The sequence below is a fragment of the Rhinatrema bivittatum genome, chromosome 6, assembly GCF_901001135.1.
Source record: "Rhinatrema bivittatum chromosome 6, aRhiBiv1.1, whole genome shotgun sequence".
NCBI classification, from domain to species: Eukaryota; Metazoa; Chordata; class Amphibia; order Gymnophiona; family Rhinatrematidae; genus Rhinatrema; species Rhinatrema bivittatum.
The window spans coordinates 41,607,246-41,628,865 of NC_042620.1; the positions used below are offsets into that span (position 1 = coordinate 41,607,246).

General features: G+C 39.0%; 1 protein-coding gene across 2 annotated transcripts in view; it reads left to right on the plus strand.

Annotated features, from left to right (window-relative positions):
- Positions 1-21,620, plus strand: part of CCDC93 (coiled-coil domain containing 93) — a 371,692-nt gene that overhangs the window by 299,251 nt on the left and 50,821 nt on the right. For both annotated transcript variants that reach the window (XM_029605342.1, XM_029605343.1), the window contains 2 exons: positions 391-428; positions 11,813-11,897. In XM_029605342.1, coding sequence (XP_029461202.1) covers positions 391-428; positions 11,813-11,897 — 123 coding nt within the window. The remainder of the gene's footprint in view (positions 1-390; positions 429-11,812; positions 11,898-21,620) is intronic.

Here is a 21,620-nt window from a genome sequence, read left to right on the forward strand (position 1 = left end):
TAACCCTACAAGCTTCTCTGAGATCTACCAATACATCTAAATCCTGACCCACATTATTTATGCTATGCATGTCTTAGTTCCCTGCAACAGCAGAAACTGATGATCATCTCAAAATGTTATGTTAGAATATATACAAATGGTTATTACAAATTAAGTTGAGAACAGGAAACTTGTTTTAAATATTTAAAGGCAGGATTATAATCCAGTCTTCATAAATTAAAGGCAAGTGCACCCTCCAAGCCTGTGCCATTTTGTCTTTCTGTACACGTGCTCTTAAACTAATGAAAGCTGTTTTATGTTATAAACAGTTGAGGAAGAGCTAACAGGACAACCATTCATTTTCTGTCATACTTCTGCTTGGTTATTTTGATATTCTTTTGTCTTTACCAGGTTAACTTGCTGAATTCAATTCATGACAACTTTCAACAGTAAGTAACTGCTTCTGAATTTAAGGCATTGGTGATTGACTGCCTGAATTACTTTAATGCACTTAATCTTTGTTTGCCTTATTTGACACTTTGACCACTTCAGATTGTACAGAACTCCACTGCAAGAATTCTTAGCAATACCAACAGGTGGGAACATATTACTCCTCTCTGTACAGTCTGCATTGGTTATCCATTGAATCAAGACTTAAATATAAAATTGCAACAATTGTCCACAAATTCATAGATAACATTGACTATGCGTGGATTTGTTCCCTGTTAAAAGATTACAATTCACAGTGTAAACTGCGGACATCACAAGCCAATCCGCTTATGGTTTCCCCAATAAAAGGTGCATGGTTAGAAGCATTTGACCAGTTGGAGATTTAGTACACATAAACATAATTTTATCTTCCATTATTTTATTATGTTAAGTTTAATTTTATTCCTACTTTTGTTATGTTAATTTTATTCCCATTTTATTTCTTGTTTTTATATAATAATTTTTGGAATATCAGTCCATGCAATGTATTTGTTTGTTTTGTACTGTTCAACAAATTTTATGAATGTATGTGTTTATTTATTTGTATCCAAATATAAGAAGGGAGCAAACTGCACTCCGCAGGATTGTATATTTATTTGTATACCATCATTCTGTGTTCATTCGTGGCAGTTCACAACAAAATTAAAAAACTAACAAAAATAAGTATACTAATTGACATTTATGATACAAATTGTTAGTTCATATTATCTTAGACCTGTTTGTTCCTCAGCCTATCAATACCTTGCCTAAGCAGTCTATAAATGTTTTTAAGTAAAAATAAATTGTATGTTATTAATAAAATAAGTCAATGATATACAAAAATTCTTATGAATAAATTAACTATAAAAGTTAATGTTTTAATACTGTTACATAGAATTTTTGGTAAAAATTTCCTTGGAAGTTCTTTAAAATACCATTATTATGTTAGTAGATAACAGTACACTGATTTTTGTTGATGATGCTTTATCCTTCAAAAGGAATGTTGCAGTCCATCATTGACCAGACTGGTATGTTATTCTATCACAAATTTAACTGGCATTTAAAGCTTAATGTCTGCTTACCCAACGAGATCATTCTCAGAGGACAAGCAAGATGGTAGTCCTCCCACATGGGTGACATCATCAGATGGAGCCCAGAACGGAAGTTGATAATATCCTGCTGTCCTCAGAGAACACATCTTACAAGTAAGCAATTCTGCTTTCCTTCCAAAACAGACCCAGCCCTTCAGCCCATTGCATTATATGAAATCCCAACCTCATTCAGCTGATTCATCATCTCAAGCCTATCACTTCTCATCTTTTCAACTAATCCACACCCTCAAATCTTTGTAGAAACCGAGAGAAAAACTGTGTTGATTTTATCACAGCAGTTTAACAACTGCCAGTATAAAAACTTAAGCTTCTTGTCTGAAGAAGAATTAAAAAAAAAAAAAAAGTATGATTTCATTTCTTGATATATAGTACAATAGAAGTCTGGTTTAGGGGAATTTTTTTAGATCATGTAAACCAAAAAGTGGACATATACACACATTATCAAATTCTGCTCAGTTTGTTATTTCTTAAGTATACACATGAAGAAGAAACGGTTTACAATACTTTTTTTTGCATTTATTTATGTACACACATATTAGACACCTATCTAACACTTAAAATCTCTCTAGTGTTTTTTTTATTTGTTGACACATATTAGACACCTAACACTTAAAATCTCTCTAACACACACATACCCCCTCACACACACACACACACACATTACACATAAAAGCACATATTTTACTTATTTGTAATCTCAAAAGTATTTTAAACAATATCAATCACTAATTCATAAAGCATGAAAAGATAATCATATCAGTCCATAAATCCTACAAAGATCTTTGTTTCACCCCCTTCTTCTGGAGGGCTTCCTCAGGGATGGACTCAACGTACTAAGTTCATCGAAAGTATCTTGAAAAGAGAGAAGAAATTCCGAAGAAATAACGTTGATCATGCAATTCCTCTCAGCACTATGACTTCACCAGTCATTCAGTAAATCTTCGTATTCATAAAATGTTTCTAAATAAAAAAGGTTATAATGAATGTATGAAGCTTATTTAAAGGACACGTACTGCATTTAACAGAAATGCACCAACTATCGGAACAAAACGGCTTTACACATACTACAACCCACCGGATATTGCTAAATGTATCAATTAGATTTCTACAATGAATTTCTTCACCGGATCCAGATGTCACACAGAGGGTGAATTCACCATTCAATCGTCATATCACAACGCGTCCAGTATATATCTCTAAAAGAATGGACACATTAGTGCATAAAGCAACTTACAACAAAACACCAAGGATTAAATCTACTCCATCAAAAACGATTTTGAAATGTCAATATCAGTACTGACCAAAATTCCAGGTTATCATCTGTATCACCCAACATCACATGGAAAAACAACATATTCAGAAGGAGGCAGTTAATTCACTACATCCATATATATTTAGTACCAAATTCTGGATGTAAATTCGTCATCTGTAACACATAAGCATACCCCACGGTAAGACAATTTTACACCTTATACGCTTAACAACGCCGTCTTCCAACCGTTACACCTTACACCTACCCGGAACTGACGTCATCCCATCAATAGAAAGGAGCATAATGACGTGTATCCTGATACCTTGCAATATATACACGCAACCCCACACCGGGGGTTTCCTCTGGTCAATGAATCAATCAAGCAAAATAATGTGAAATATGAAATCGCATGAGACATATTCGGAAGTTAAAGGAGAGTACGTCAAATGACCTGCTGCCTATCCACAGAAGGTAAACCATTATATGAATGCACTCCATTCAACCGGACCATTGAGTCCCTTAGGAGCAGAAGTAGACCAATTGAAAATAAAACGTTGTTCAACTTTACGCAACACTGCAGATAAATCCCCACCATTCTTTAAATGCACTTTCTTTATAACAAAGAACTTAATGTCCTCCCAAGAATGTTTAAAATCAATCCAATGATCTACCAAGGGAGCATGTTCTTTTAAAGCCTTGACTCGACTACGGTGTTCTATAATACGAGCTCTAATTGATCTGCATGTTTGACCAACGTAAACCAATTCACAAGGGCATTTTATAATATATATATAATGCCACTGCTATCACAAGTGAACCGCTCTGGCAATGAGTATGTATAATTGATATTAGGAGGCTGGAATTTTGTACATTGCAGGACATGTCGGCAAACCGAACATGACCGACAGGAGACCTGTCCACGGATTTGATTGTCCTCTGCATCTACAATTCTACATCCCTTTAATCTATCACGTAGAGACTCGTTTCTTAATGGCAAAAATAGGAGATTGATTAAAAATCTTCAAAGGTGAAAGTATATGCCAATATTTTAATATAGTATTTTTTATACAAAAACCTTTGTGGAATGAGGTATAGTACAGATTACTCTAGATGGCACGTCTTTATTATTTGGAAAAAAAAGATTCTCTCTGTTAGCATATAATGCTCTCTTGTAAGCTTTTTTTTATACAAGATCTCGAATAACCGCGAGCCAAAAATCTGCTATTTAACTTTTGGGCTTGAATCTTGAAATCCAAGGGTAGAGCTGCATAAACGTCTATAGCGCAAAAATTGCCCTACAGGAATATTATCCTTTAATCTTTTCGGATGGAAGCTGTTATAATGTAGAAGTGTGTTTTTATCCATCATCTTCCTATATACAGTAGTGACCAATTTCTTTTGGTGAATAAACACCTGAGTGTCTAAAAAAATTACTGTCTGGATGTCCTTAGATACAGTAAATTTTAAATTGACATCACTCGTATTTAACATATGCAAAAATTGGTTCGACTCCGTTTCTGAACCTTGCCATATAAAAAATGTCATCGAGATATCTCTTCCAACTAATGATGTGTTGAAACTATCTAGAGGAATATATATAGCATTGTTCAAAATGAGACACGTACAAGCATGCAACACTGGGCGCCATCGGGGACCCCATAGGAATTCCCTTGGTCTGCACGTATAAATGGTTGTCATAACTAAAGATGTTAGACGGGGTCCGTTTATAATAATGAGCTTTCGATCTAAGAGGCAATAACAGTTAGTTTACAAGGAGTGTCAGTGGGAGAAGAAAGATTTAAACCCAGATTTCCTAGCTTTCGGTTCATTATTTTAACCATTAAGACCACTTGTGCTCTCTTTATTGCTTAAATCTACTTAGCCAAACAAAATCAGGGTGAGTGAAGAGACACCAGTAAATAGCAAAAAAAAAAAATACATTTTATTCTCATACTCAGTTTATAGTTGCTGTTCACAGGATGAAGTAAAGTAGGTCCTGTGAATAGCAACTTTAAACTGAATTTGAGAATAAAACATCTGAGAAATCCATCTATAAATCTAATCTGGACTTGTGTAATGTGTTGAAAAGCACTTTTTTTTTTTTTTTTTTTTTTGCTGCTTAAATCTATCCTGTCTTTTTGTTTAGTAATGGGGTTTAGCAGTATGTCAATTGACTTCTTTCCAAATGAATTTTGATTTATTGGAATCATAGATACCTTTTTCTCTTCACCATGGTTAAACATACTCTTCACCATTGATCAGCCTCTTAACTGATGAACAGTTTCTTCAAATAAAAGTAGAGTCTGATTCACTGGGTGTTTTTTTTCCTGTAGACATAGGATAGGAGAAAAGCCTCAGTGAATCAGCTCTTCGTGTTATGTTAGTCTACTCAGGAGTCGAAGTAATAAAGCTGAGTGTTAAAAAATTTGCACTGAAATTCAGTGCACAGTTTAATGCACAGACTAAGAAATGTTTTAACTCCTGATGCAGGAAGCTAATGGTACACTAATGCATCAGGAGTTTAAAAAAAAAAAAAAGCACACTATCCCAAAAATGTACACACAGAAAATGCTTAGCATGCATAAAACCATGATTTATATACTTAAACCATGTTTTCTGTGTAAAACATATGTGCTAAAAGAAATATAAGGATCTGTGGCTGAATTCACCTCCAGCTTGTGGGTGGCACTGTGAGCTGCTTGGACTATTTATCCAGTCCTTCCATCCCAGTGCCCTTTGCTCCCCCACCCCGGCAGTATTCTTGTTGCCTGTAGAGATTTGTATTTATACTGAGGTAGTCTCATCAGTCAGTTGCCAGAGCTTGGTCCTACTTTCTGGTCCTTGTACTCTAGCTCTCTTCCTCTATCCAGAAGACTTCTTCATCTCTGGATTCTACCTTCAGCATTCCTGCCTGTTCTCCTTCCTGGATTCCTGGTGTACTTCAGTTCCTCGCTCTGATTACCAAGCTTCATACTCTTTGCCTTATCAGGGGCTAATCCCATTTCTCATGCCACATCAGCACCTGAAGGCTAAGCCTGAGAAGAAAGTGATCGGCAAAGGCAGAAAACATCCAGGTTTCCTGCTTTCACTGTCATCGATCTAGATTCACCACTCCAGACATTAGGCCATTCATTTCCGGGGCAACCCACGGATGACAACCATCAAGCTCTGGTGAATATGGACCTCATCAAACCGGCTGTTTGGGTAGCATCCCTGGGGGGTAAGTCTGCAGGCACAAGTTAATTTGCTTCTTCAAATCCTCCTCCCTGGGGTATCTGTATCATAGTCACAGCACATGCCTTGTGCTCCTACACACCTTGCAGTTGAGTGTCTGCTTAAGTCTTTACCCTGCAGACCTTCTGTTTACTGTCCATAAATCAAAAGTGATGTACATGATATCACTACTGACTGAAGAGAATCTGGCCTGGGCCTCGCCATTCTGGACAAACAAGATCCTTCATTTCAGACTGATACTTTTGTCATGCCGTTAGACACATTTTTAAGGATGTAGTCTGCTTGATTTCAGCTTTTACCTCCCTTCACACGAAACAAGGGATCTGTACCATTGGGCAGTATGCTGTGGAGTTCTGCATAGTTGTGGCAGAGACAGGCTGGAATAAAGAGGCCCTTGTTGTGACCTTCTGGAATGGATTAGTGGATTGGATGAGCTGACCAGCCAGGAGCTTTCTTGAGAACCGGATACCTTGATCCTCTGTGTCTATGCCTGGATGTCCTTATTTGTGAATGATAAGAGCGCCAGCCTTTCACCATAAGCCTTCTGCCACACACAGTCCCATGGGCCAACCCTGTTTTATCACTCAAGGAGTCTATATAATTGGGCCATATTAGCACTTTACTGTTCCAAACGGAGAGAAATTGTAGGAAGCGGCTGGGGCTTTGCCTCTATTGTGTTGGCCTGGGACACTTGGTCAGAAATTGTCCATGAAAACAAATGCAGGTCTGGTCAACATAAATCACTGGCCTCTCAGAACATATATCACTGGCCTCTTCCTTTGGATCTTGTTGAGGTGTCTTTTAATCATGTGGTCCAGAATCTCTCAGCTTTAGTCTCAGTGGCCATTGGGTTTGGTGGAGACACTTGCCCCTTGCAATTTCATAAGTGTGGATTTTGTCTGCCTACATGGACTTCCTGTCTGACCCAATCCTGCATCGATCTCTGAGTCTGTTGTCACCATTGATGGTGGCCCTTGAATAAAGGCAAGGTGTAATAAGTCACAGTGGACCTGAATCTTCTAGTGGGAATGTGGCACTCTGAAACCATTTCATTCTGGGTCTTCGAATCATTTTCCTGTATGATTCTTGTGAGATTACCAAGGCTTCAGTTACATAACCCACTCATAGTTTGACATTTTAGAACAGATTGTCTCTGGATCGTCGTCTTCTCATCTTGGGGAAGCTGTAGACCCGGGTTCTATAGCTTTCACTTTTGTGGCTTTTGTAGTGGAAATGCTCCCGTGACTGCCAATACAGTACCATGCTTTTTTAGATATTTTTTTAACAAAAAGCTAATGGAGATGTTCCCAAGGCATCAGGAACAAGATTGTTCCCATTGAACTGCTTCCTGGAACCATGCCACCACAATGCCAGACATAACTCTTGTCAGGCTGAGAAAAGGTCATGTCCAAATATATTCAAGAAAATCTGACTCAAGGCTTCATTTGACTGTCAAAGTGCCTTGCTGATGCAGGATTCTAATTCATACAAAAGGAGGAGGATGGATCCCTTAGTCCCTATATTGAGTACCAGGGCCTTAATAATGTCATAGTTAAGGAACATTATCCCCTACTGCTAATCTCTGTACTCTTTGTTAGACTTCAGGACTCCCAGATTTTTACAAAATTGGACTTTGGGGGGAGGGCCTATAAACTTATTCAGATCTGACTTGTAGTGCCCATCCTTGGTATTGAAAACTGCCTTCAATAGCAGGGATGGATACCACAAGTATACGATCATGCCCTTTGGACTTTTTAATGCTCTTGCCGTATTCCAAGCTTTTGGCAATGATGTTTTTCAAGACCTCCTCTCTTAAAGGTGAATTTTAAAAGACAGACACCCCAAAATCGGGAGATATGTGCACAAGTCAGGCCTGCACGCGCCGATCAGATTTTAAAAACCGACCGAGTACATGCAGATCTCCCGCTGTGCGCACAAATGAAAAGTTCCAAAAAAGAGGTGGGGTGTGGGCATTCCTGGATTTCAACTTCAAATTAGCACATAAATACTTAGGAGCACAGGCGTGCACTGGATCCATGCCGCATAACTTTACTTTTGCTATGGATGACATGTAAGTTATAAAAAAAAAATAACTAGACAGATCGGGATTTTAATGGTTGGGGCTAACAGGGGAGAAGGGAGGCTATTAAAATAGGGGGGGTTTGGAAGTCCTATCCCTTACCTGGGTAAACTGGGAAAACTGGTAATGGTGTTAGTGCATGTGTCTCTTAAATCTCCCCACTTATGCAGTAGAGGTGGCATTTGTGCGTATAGGCGCGCGTCCACTTGAAATTGTGCGCATGGGCAGGCTATTTTATAACATGCGTACATATACGTGCGTATGTTATAAAATGGCCACGGGCTCGGGCCAATGTGTGCCCACGCACAGGTTTAAAAGTTACTGTCTTAGTTTGTTGTGGTCTACCTAGACAACATCTTGACCTTTCCCCCCAGGCCTGGCAACCAATAGGCAATATATAATGGAGGTCCTTTTTTGGCTTCATCAACACAGCTTTTCACTAAGTTTCAGAAGTGTGTGTTTGAACAGAATCAAGTCCACCTCTTGAGATATGTATTCTTGGCTCGAGGATTTGAGATGGACCCAGATAAGATAATTGTGATACTTAATTAGCCGATACCGTTGAGTCTTGAGGTACTGCAATGTTTTCTGAGCTTTGCTAACTAATATCAGCATTTCATTTCAAACTTCTCCAAGGTAGTGATTCCACTTACTGACCTTACACATAAAGGCACGCCAAAGAATTTTTGGAATCTCCAAGCTCCGCAGATCTTCAAAGAACTCAAGCAGCTTTTTCTATCAGCTGTAATCCTGTTATCACCCTGATCCAACCAAGCCTTTCATCTTAGAAGTAGATGAGTCCAAGTTTGGTGTAAGTGCAGTTTTGTCTCAGAATCCTGTTCTGGATTCTCAGCTCTACCCTTCCCAAAAGTTCTCTCCTGCAGAACGCAACTAAGATGTTGGAAACTGAAAATTTCTAGCCATTAAGTGGCTTTGGAAGAATAGAAATACTTGCTGGAAGGAGCCACCTTTCCAATTACAATCCTTACGGATCATAAAAATTTACTTTATATTGAGGCCGCAAAAAGTTTGAACTCCTAGCAAGCACGGTAGGACATGTCTTTGCTCATTTTCAGTTCTTTATCTCCTATTATCCTGGCTCAAAGAATGTTAAGGTGACACAATGTCATGACAGTTTTCCTCTGAGGAGACTCCTGAACCTTATAATAAAGGCTCCATTATACCAGCCTCCAGGATTGTCGCAAACACAGTTTAGAGTGATATGTTGGAGAAAATAAATCTGGAATTTTCGGTCGAGGAATCTTCTGTAGGAGTTCCCACCGGGCGTAATTTTATTCCAGACTCTTGCCACCCAAATGCTTTCAAATGGCGGCATGATTCCAAACTCTCTTTATATCCAGTAATTAAGAACAATTTTGAACTAATTTCCAGGGATTTTTGGTAGCTTTTCTTGTGCAAGAATTGTAAGACTTATGAATTGCCCTTTCTAGTATGTACTAGAACCAAGGTCCCTTAAGCTGAATTGCACCTGCTCCTGATGCCTTCTGTATGACTCACCTCTCTGGCAGATTTCATCATGGACCTTCCAATTTCCAGTGATTATACTGCCATCTTAGTGGTAACAGACCAGTTTTCTTGAATGGCACACTTCATTCCCATCTCTAAGCTGCCTTTGGCCCCTCAACTGGCCGTTGTGTTCATTAGGGAGATAGTAAAAGAAGCACAATCACTCAATTATTTTAGGCAAATGGGTATCAATTTTATTATATCATAAGATGTTTGATTATTACCTATCATAATTTTGGCTGCAGAGTGCACACATACAACATGTCTTATGTCTTTTACCAGCAGCATATAATTATAATCATTTATTTTTATTTATTTAGATTTTTATATTACGCTTTTCGCACTTTTTTCAGCACATCAAAGCGGATTACATTCAGGTACTGTTCAAGAGAAAATAATTTTTTTGTACATTTTTTGTATGCAAATAAAATTGCTTGTATGGAGGAATATTGTCTTCAATGGTATGTATAGTCTTTATGCATATATATTAATAGAAAATCACTTATCTAAAAAGAAGCTGTGTTGTTTTATAGAGCAATCCTATTAACTCAATGATGCAGTAGGTGCTGGTAAGTCCCTGATACTGACTCAGTATTTCAGATTTCTGCTTCAAGGGCATGGTAGCAAAAGAGTTGGAATGCTGCTGATATAAACACTTGGATACCTGTTCGGTAACATTTTAAATTTCAATTTGAATGAAGATTGTACAAAACTACTTTTGATTAATATTTGTTTATGAGAAAGGACTTTTCCGCTTGACAGTGTAGCTTAGTTTCTTCTAAACAACCAACCTTACCCCTGAAGCAGAAATAGTTCATTTCCAAACCCTGAGTCAGTGTCAGGGACTTGCCAGCACCGACTGCTCATTGCATTGTTGATTTAATAGGTTTGCTCTGTGAAACAGCACAGCTTCTTTTCAGATAAGTGACTTTCTAGTAATATACATGCATAAAGGCTATAAAAACTTTTGAAGGAAAGAGAAAGATGCAATATTCCTCCATACAAACTTATTTTGTACAAAATATGTGCAAGAAAATGTTCTCTTGAACATAAGAAAGACCTATGATTATAATTATATGCTGCTGGTAAAAGACATAAGACACGCTGAATGTGTGCAATCCATGGGCAAAATTATAATGGTCATAATCAAACACATCTTATGATATAACACAATTGATACCCATTTGCTTGAAATAGAGTGATTTGTTCTTGTATTTGACACTTTTTGTTCACTCATTTGATGCCCTTTTATGTTCTCTATATCATTAGGGAGGTGGTCCATTTACATGGATTGAGGTCTTCAATTCATTGCCAGATTGTAGATGGCCTTATGTAAAGATCTGGGTATCAATTTGCAGTTTTCGTCAGGATACTGTCCCCATACTAATGGCCTTACAGAGAAGATCAACCAAGAGCTTGAGAAGTTCCTTGGATGCTTTGTTTCTAATCATCAGAATGATTGAGCTAGCTTACTTCCTTGGGCTGAATATGCTCTCAACAATCATGTTAGTGAATCTGTGGGGTTTTCTCCATTCTTCACGGTTTACAGCCATCACCATGATTGTCTACCTGTTGCTGCTCTGGCTACTGAAATCCCTATAGCTGACGACTTGGTATAGTAATCTAAAAATAGTTGCAGAAGTGCCTCAGGCCATCTCTTCTTCCCCTACAGCCCACAGTCTGCATGTCACATTGATACTTTGCATCACATGCTTAAAAGCGCAACATTTGGTTGGACTGCAAGGGAAAAGGAAGTGAAAAAGAAGTTGCTGCAGACATTTTTAGATTACTGCAATGATCAGCCGATGCAGAAAGAGAGAGATGTGTGGAAAGATACTGTTGCTCAATCCAACTTCCGGTTTCCTGTGGCAGTTATGCAGCAAGTGCTTAATTGTGAAGGGAGGGGCCAGTTAAGTGGCCCTTTCCACAGCTGGGTAATCGCAGGAGACTGAGGGCCCTGAATATATCCCAGCTGGCAACTATTGATCCTTCACTGCTTATAGGATATAGTGCCTTCTCCAGTCAGTTTATGCGCATATCTGATGTTTGAAAATCAGGCTATTTGTGCATGTTTCTATTTATGCTTGTAACTTTGTAGTTAAGCACATTACTGAAAATTTGTACCATATTTGGGCCCATCTTTACCTATTTTTCCTATAGAGCAATGGCGTCTTCTGGAGCTAGAGAGCAGTTCTTACGGCAGATGGAACAGATTGTAGAAGGAATTAAACAGAATCGCATGAAGGTAATTTTTTTTTAAATTATCCCTCACAGGTGCTTGGAATCATTTCAAATATGATTTGCTGATAACTGTGTGTTAAACTCTCTAATTACAATACCATTGTAAAACATTTGCTCAAGTCAACAACAGCTAGCTGTTCTGTTCCTTAAATCAATCCAACAAAAAATATTAGCTCAAGAGCATTCAGAGGTGCAGCATCACATTTACAGAATGCACTTCCTTCTTACCAATATAAGAGCATAAGTGCCATGCTGAGTGAGACCAAGGTCCATCGAGCCCAGAATCTTCACTCTGACAGTGGCTAGTGCAGGTCACAAGCACCCAGCAGATTCCCAATAGTTGATCTATTTCTTATATATCACTCCAGGATAAGCACTGACTTTCCCAAGTCTAGATTGGCAATAACTGTTGATGGACTTTTCCTTCAGGAACTTGTCCAGTCCTCTTTTGAACCCCACAATGATTATTCAGATTTCACTCAAAGCACAATTAAGCTCTGGAATTTGTTGCCAGAGGATGTGATTAGTACAGTTAGTGTAGCTGGGTTTAAAAAGATTTGGATAAGTTCTTGGAGGAGAAGTAAATTAACTGCTATTAATCAAGTTGACTTTGGGTATGGCCTCTGCTACTACTGGCATCAATAGCATGGGATCTTCTTGGTGTTTGGGTACTTGCCAGGTTCTTGTAGCCTGGTTTGGCCACTTTTGGAAACAGGATGCTGGGCTTGATGGACCCTTGGTTTGACCCAGTATGGCAATTTCTTATGTTCTTAAAACATGCTTATGCCCTTCATAGCTTACCCTTCTGATTGACATTGGCTAATCACATAGAAACTGTAAAACTCAAAAACCAGGAAGCAGAGAGACTCCAGACCTAAATAAAAACTTTGTACCTATACTCTTTGCTGCATGCAAATCTGCCTGTAATGTGATGCCTCCCTATTCGCTTTGTAATGCAATTCCTTTAATGCCCCAAACTATTAACCCAATCTACCTCACTGTAATGCTGGATCTAATCTACTACACTGTAATTTATTTATTTTACACTATTTATAATGCGTTCAATTTTATAATCTCGGTGGAGCACAATAAAACATCCATAATTGATTACAAATAAAACACAATTAAAATACACATGAAATCAACAGGTTGACACTCTGCAAAAACATGCTAGGACATGAGGTTCCCTGCTATGACTGACTTATATTCTCTAATATAATTCTCTACTTCTAATATACTTCACTGTACTGTCACCCTAATGTTTGACTTAACCTGCTACACTGTAATCTGATACTACTTTTTATTTTTGTACTACTACTAGACATATGCAGTACTCTATAATGGTGATAAGTATTCAAGTACGATAAGTCCCTGCCCCAAAAAGCTCACAGTCTAAGTGGGAACCTGAGGTAATGGGAAATAAAATGACTTGCCCAAAGTCACAAGGAGTGTCAGTGGAAGAAACAAGATTTGAACCCTGGCTTCCCTGGTTCTCAGCACTAGGCCAATCTTCCTCATATTGAAGCAACCTTGTAATATAGTACCCCCTCCCCCTTACATTTGGCCTAATCTACTACACTGTAATCTGCTTTGAAGCAACTGACCAGCTGCAAAAGGCAGAATATAATAAATTTAAATTGCTAGTTTGCATTCAAAAGAGGCTACCTAAAATTATAAAATCTTAATTGATAGGAATCTGTTTATTTTTTGAATATCTTTTATCTTTATGTACTGCTGCATGTCAAAGCTTTGTGCATTAATTGCAATTGTGAAAATAATAGGAAGTAAGAAAAGTGTGATGGACTTGCCAGAGAATACTGAAAAGACAAGAGTGCCAGTTATGATGTATTTTTCATGGTGATGTGGACCTCTGTCCAATGGAGGGGATAACTCAGTCATTTCGCATAGGCTGCCTAATGGCTTTTTTTGATAGAAATGACTAGAAATGTTTAAAATAGTTTAGTTTATTTTGAAAATTTTAGAGGATTTTTTCAGATTCAAGGTAGAAAAAAAATCTGAGTTTTTAGCAACGAATGTCTGAGAAATCTGCTGAGGTACAATGCACAGCAGGTTTTGGTTAGATCTGCTGGGTATCCTGCTGAGCCTGCTAACCACTGCCCTGTTTCTTCATAAAGGGTTCACAAATCAGTTTATCAAAGCTCATAGACTTACTACAGATTTGGCAATTTATATCTGTAAGCATTTTTCCCATAGACAGTGGGAGAAAACCTTTTGTACACAGGACCCTAGTTTACTAATCCCTTCCAAAAGAGTTTGCATGTGCCTAGTAATGACTTTTGCTGCTAGGATCTTTATGCCAATGTACTGCTAGGATCTTTATGCCAATGTACTGAGTCATCCAGTGCCACTGCATCCTCTATTTAGCAAATAATGTGCTTGATTTGCAATAATTCTTGGGATAATGTGAATATTAACTAAAGCACTACCAGTGGGTACTTCAGGTTTTTCTGAAGACAAACGGATCATCCATCATACATGTGGGTGACTCTTTTGAGTATGCATGGACCTAAAATTTCTTTCTGGTCCACTGGTCGCTGTTTTCTTGATGTGTGTACACGCCCTTTCTTTTCTATTACATCCATGAATAATTGTAACTTCCAATTCTAGTGCTCCATTAGCTGCTCTGTATTTTTTTTAACAAGTCCAAAAAGTGGGGACAATTAAGTTTGCTCTTACTATGAGCCTTCTGGATTATTAAATTCATTGAAACTAGTGATTAAATTAACTCTAATCAAGAAATGATATGTCCATAGTATTGGTTGTACTACTAACTTGCCCAGTCGTAATCAGGTTGAGTGAGTATGTAACCATATGGGTATGTACATTAATCAGTTAAACAATACCAAGCCCTCTTTTATATCTCCAAAAAATCATTTAATTAACCATGTATTAATCCTTCTGTGTGCATAGGAAAATCACCAAGCACAATAGGTTTCCTTTGGTGCAATAGCTAACTTTTGACATGAGGCCTGCCATTTCAGATAAGGAAGACTCTGTACTTGAAATTGCTTAATAGACTAATAACACTCTTGAGTATCCTGCTCCAAAAGGAGATCAGAAAGCAAACTAACACCAGATACCTTCTCTCTTCATTGGGGTAAGGGACTTCTGTATGTGTGTTGCCAGAGGATGTGGTGGACAAGTTCCTGGCAGAAAAGTCCATAAACCATTATTAACCATGTAGACTTGGAAAAGCCATTGCTTATCCCTGGTTATGAGCAAGAAGGATTTGATCTATGCCAGGTACTTGTGACCTGGTTCAGCCAATATTGGAGACGAGATGCTGAGCTTGATTGACCTTTTGGTCTGACCCAGAATGGCATTTCTTATATTTTTATTGATTTACTAATTTCTCTGGTGGCAGAAACCATAGTAAAACTCAGAAGAGTCTAGGGAACTTTGATTCTCATAATGACCTTCTGGTCAAGACAGTTTTGGTTTCCAGTTCTTTGGGATTTATCCCTCAGGAAACATCAGGTTGAAAATTTTTCAACCCTGATAAAGCAGAACCACTCCCTCGCCCTCATAGCTTAGAGATGAGAGAAATAATGTATTCTTATCATCTCTATGATACAGTGTCCGAAGTACTTCTGCCTTCTAGGAAGGAATCCATTAGAAAATTATATTTATTTTATCTATCTATACTTATATTTTAATCTGCCTTTCCAATAATTAGCTTAGGGCAGATTACTGCAATAAATAAAATACAAATATAATAAGTAAAACATAAACATAATATTAGAAGTGCAAAAACAGTAAATATCTTGTACAATGTGAAATAAATATAATATAATCAAGTTTTACAGTCAATATATAATAAAGTAACATAATCCTGAGGTCTTCAAATTGGAGGATGTTTGTGATCTGGTGTGATATTAAGTTACTAGTCCCCTTTTCCTGCCCCTCACAAAAACTGCTTAACTACTTTCCACAAATCTGATAGTCTGGACTTAAAACAAAATCTGTTAGGATACACTTCAATGCAACTGGCACAGTCATCAAGTAGAAGGAAGACCGTATTTTATACAACCTTTAGTTTTTAATTTTATGCAGGACTTGCATCATTTGAAGCCTCCCATCAAGTCATCTGCATGTCATGCAACCTGAATATGGTTTTCACACATGATGAACGCCCCTTTTGAGCCAGTTTAAAGTATCTGCCCTGGAAGGTCATATGTTGGTGGTCTGTGAGATCCTGGCTCTAGTAACCTATCTCAACGTTTACTAAATTTCATCTTAAAAAAGTGGTGCTACACCTGCATCCTGAGTTTCTTCCTAAGGTTTCAAAGTTTTTCCCAATGCTATCTGCCAACAAAGGTCAACAAACTTTACACACCCTGGATTGCAAACGACTCTCACCTTCTATCTGGAGTGGACTTAAAATCTAAGAAAATTCACCTACCTTTTTGTTTCCTTTTTGCTCCAGTAAGCCTGGGATTGCAATATCATAAAGATCTTTATTTTATTAGATAACATTGCATATCCTTCACTTGTGCCCACTTATGCAGTAGGTTTGACCTTAAAAGGATATGTCAATACATATAATGTCAGGGCAATGACTATGTTGGTGGCCCATTTCAGGTCTATTTCTATAGAAAAGATTGGACGGTTGCACATTCATGTGCCAGTACTGCCTAGATAAGGACTCCTGACATGACTGCAGGCTTTGCTGGGCAATCTGTTCTTCAGGATCTTTTTGAGGGTCTTTAGAATCCTCCTAGGGTCCATTGTTTTTAATTTAGGGGAAGAATAAAGAAAGGGAGTTCTAGTCCAACAAAAACAAGTTTACTGCTTATTGCTGGATTTATGTCATCGTCATTATTTCCCCTTTTATTTGAAGACAGCCCTTAGCAAGGAAGTATCACAAGTGTCATGGATAATCTGCTGTTCTTCGGAGAAAATAAAGTTGCTTACATGTAATAGGTGTTCTCTGAAGATTGCTGACCACCAGTCACCCCATCTGAATTTGAATGTCTTTTCACCCTTACTCATTTTTCACATTCTGCAATCTAAAAAATACAAATCCAAATTTATTAAAGTTGGAATTTCTTAGCATTCAGACAGGTGAATCCAAACCGTATGCACTTCTACCAGCAGATGGAGACTGAGCAAAGCTGACATCATGGTACATATACCCCTGCAGTGACAGCCTGCCAGTATTCTCTGTCTCCAGCAGATGGTGGACGTGCTTGAGGAGGATTATTCGCCCTGCTCTCCTGTAATGATACCATATGAACCCTCCCTCAGTTGAGAATTGCTGAGGTGATTTCCGTGGTCCCTCAGTTGCGTGCCGTGGTCCAGTAGCTTTTTTTTTCAACTGGCATGGACTTAGCTATATAAAAAAAAAACTAGCTGAAAGGCAAGCGGGTGCAGGAAGCCAAGCGTGGCACTGAAAGGATATGCCCTCTCCCCCCACAGCCAGAGACTGACCTTGTACTTAGCCAGGACAGGTTAAGTTCAGGTAAAGGGTAATTAAAAAAAAAAAAAATAATAATAGAGAAGGGGAGTTGAGTAGGGATTCCTTCCCCCTCCTTGTCTTCGTGCTCGGTGCATGATCAACAGTCGTTCCCGCTTCCGGTGGAGTTCAGGGGATGGGGACAACCTGGTGGATTTAGCAGCCCTTGCGGCTAGGCCCCGCTCTCAGGCTCTTCTGGTTCGCCTTGTGGTAGGCTGCGGCGGCGTTTGTGTGCATTTTTGTGTACCGAAGACTGCCCGCTTTGGTTTCCGTCAGGTAGTGCTTGTGCGCCCAACTGTGTGGCCCATAGTGAGCCTGGTTGTATGCCTAGTTGGGCGCCTAGTTTGGTGTGCCTACCAGGGTGCCCACTTATTTTTTTGCGCACACTTTCTGAACGTCCAGGAGGAGCTCAGTTTGGGCACTTATCTAGGTACAGTGTTGAGCCTAATATTTTGGGTACACTATTGTCAGATGCCTATTAGGGCATATTGACAGGCTGATGGCGCCCATAGCGAAGAAATGTAAGCACCTTGCCCGATGTGTTGCTTGTCCTATTACGGCATTTCAACCTGGCATTCCCTCTAACTTCTATCTGCACTGTTTGGAGGCTCAGGGAGAATTACCTCCATCTGATTTTACTAAGCCCAGGTCTTCCCAGCCTGGTGCGGGAATGGAAAAAGTGTTGCCAGAAGAGTCACCTGATTTTGGAGCTCCCCTAACTGGTTCATCAGCGAGGTAAGATAGTTCAGTGACACAGGACAAGTTCCCCCTGGTTTTGGCATGGATCCCTCTGCCTTTTCTTGGGTAGAACTTTTTGAAGGACTGTCTTCTTTCTTTCAGGTGCAATCCTCAGCTCTGGCCAATCTTGTTAGGTTGCAGGTGGTGAAATCTCGCATGCCTGGTGCTGTGGGTAAACGTCAGAATATGTCTGGAGCCAGTCTTCCCGATAGGGACCCAGATGGTATGGATGATGAGACCGATCCTTTCTCCCTGAAGGATGAGAAAACTATGTTGCGGTTCTTTTATAGAGATGAGTTACCGGCTCTGATTTCCCAGACGTTGAAGAAGCTGGGAGTACCTGGGGCTGAATCCATGTCTGAACCAAAGAAAAATCCCATTTTGATTTCCTTGTATAAAGCCTCATGTGTTTTCCGTATTTTGGAGGCCATTCATGAATTAATTAATTTTATTTTATTTATTTATTTAAAATTTTTATATACCGGCATTCATGATACAATCACATCATGCCGGTTTACATAGAACAGGGGTGTACAAAGAACAAATGAGTAACCTATTAGTGAGGAGGAAGCAGTTACAAATAACAAGGTACTAGAACTGGGAGTAGAGAAGAAAGGGAGAGGATAACATTAGATAGAGATATTTACATTAAATTAACATTTTTACAATGGGAGGTAGTTCAACAGGCTGCAGGGGTTAATCAGTGTCCGGGAATGCTTTTTTGAACAGCCAGGTCTTAAGTCTTTTCCTGAAGATTGGGAGGCTGGGTTCTTGTCTGAGGTCTGGTGGGATGGAGTTCCATAAAAGGGGGCCGGCTGTTGAGAAGGCCCGATCTCTTAGAGTGATGTGTTTAGTAGTTTTGGCTGGGGGTACTTGGAGGGATCCTCTGAGTGCGTCTCTGGTTGGTCTGGAGGAGTTATACTTTTGGAAAGGGACTTGTAAGTCGAGTGGGGAGTGTTGATGAATGATTGATAATTGATCTTGAATGGGGCTCCCCGGAAACTAATTTTAAAGGGAGATGAGTCTTGGAAGGACTGTAACCCCTGCATCCAGTTGCGAAAGAGCAATTACATTTTCCGAAGGTGGATGTGCTTGTGTGTACTGTTACCAAGTGGACAACTGTTCCTGTAGAAGGGGTAGTGGCCTTGAAGGATGCACAGGATAGGGAGAATTGAGGCCATCCTTAACCAGGCCTTTGAAGCAATGGCAATGAATTTGCAGATAGCTTCCTGTTGTTCCCTGGTGGCTTGCTCTTGTTTACTGTTCTCTCAGGAGACTGATGAATCTGGTGTGAATTCCAGAGCAGTGATGGAAACAACAGTTGCCTTTTTGGCAGATGTGGGCTGTGATTTGGTCCGCACTTCAGCCAGAGGGTTGGCTTTGGTAAATAGCGGTGGTGGTTCCAGAAAATATCTTGTAAACTGTGTGTGTATGTGTGTGTGTGTGTATATATATATATATATATATATATATATATAGCCTATTTTGTATTACATTTCATTATTGTATTTATTTACAGCCTATTTAGTATTACATTTTGTTGTTGATCTTTTCATGTTCCCGTTCAAGCGCTAATTTAGCGTAGTTCTCTGTTTATTGTAAACCGATGTGATATCCCATTGAACATTGGTATATAAAAACTGTAAAATAAATAAATACAGTCAGGGCGGTTCCTCACATCTCTGAACCTCTCTGAAGCATACCTGCATATTCCCATCCGGCTAGAGCTTCAGCGATTTCTGGGTTTCATGATTTTGGGGCGTCATCAGTTTCAAGCACTTCCTTTTGTTTTAGCCACCACACCCTGAAATTTTTCCAAGGTTATGGTGGTGGTGGTGGTGGTGGTGGTGGCGGCGGCGGCAGTGGAGTTGAGAAAAGATGGAATCTTAGTATACCCGTACTTGAATGACTGGCTGATTCAGGCTAAGAGTCTGGAAGAGAGCCTCCAGGACTCGCGCAAGGTGATCTCGTTGTTGCAGGAGCTAGGTTGGGTCGGAAACCTGGCCAGAAACGCTTCCTCAGGGGCTAATTGTAACCAGAGACTGTTACCTGTAAACAATATAAATGTTCAGTTAGTATATTTATAACTGCAAAGTGAATACAAATACTTATCTTAATCTTGAGAAAACCCATGGTACCTTGTCACAAATAGACTAACTCGTCTCCTTTAACTTCATGGCAGAATACTGGAACCGAAGGCCTTGAATGACTGGAGTCAGAGATGATTTATAAACGTCAAACCAACGTAACAAACGTGTGATGACGCTTATTATTCCAAAGTCAATCAGTTGGAATCACGAGATCAGAGAATGTAGTGTGTGCATACACTCCAATGAAAGATGTGCTCGCATAACAGAGGCAGCAGACATCCATTTAGGATATACCAGGATCAGGGGAGATTACAACCACAACGCCACAAAGATACAACAGGGTTGTCACGACAGACACGATCACAGACAGCTAGGAATCTCTGATTTTGAATCTTTCCTCTTACTCTTTGTCACAAGAAAAATCCTTCTAAATGGTTACCACCAGGTCCTGAAGATTCAGCCATAAAGGCATTCCATCAACTGGTGATCCAGGATATTTACATCTGACACTTTTTTTTAATCTAACTAATGCTGAACGGAATGTGATTCAGGAATTACGCTCTAATATCAATTTGGTCATCAAACCAGCTGATAAAAGTAGTAAGATTGTACTGATGGAGCGTTGCCAATATAAAGCAGAGGTCCATCGTCAGTTGAGCGATACACGAGTCTATCATCAGGTCATGATACTGCTAATTCACTAAAGGAACAATCTCCTTAGATGGAAAAATTGACTGATGGGTAGACTCTTTTTCAAAGCCAGAGGATGGGTGCTGCTGAAATGTAAAAGTGTAGTAGATGTTACTGGTTTACGTTACAAAGAAGTAGTAAATTGACTCTCATGTTTCATGATATCTAAAAGAGAAATTGCTTAGATTGAAAATCTGCAGTGAATTTTAGATGTTGATTGAGGGAATTCAGCCAAGACAAGAATTCATCAAAATAAGATTGAGTACCTCTCCATAAATGAATATATCATCTATGTATCATTTCCACATAATAACATGTTTCTGGTTGGAATAGGTGTTCAATCCCCGGGATTCAAACGTAGCCATATATAAATTTGCCAAATCGGGAGCCATAGTCACCCCCATAGTTGTCCCACACACTTGTTGATAAAAGCATTGATCAAAGGCAAAGACATTTTTTGTAAGCGTGATTCTTAACAAATCTATCAAACATCCAAAGTCACAAAAAAAATCACAGAAGTGTCTAGTTGTAATTGTTCCAGATATAAAATCCTATCTTGTGAATCTCTGATATAAGATGGCAGGAGTGGCACACATGGAGCCAAGAAAAAAATCCACAAAATGAGAGAGGGGTGCCAATAATGAATCTCCACCTTAAACAATTGGATGACCAGGAGGGACAACCAATCTTTTGTGAATTTTCAGAAGAGCGCAAGAGACGAACTTTCGGATTT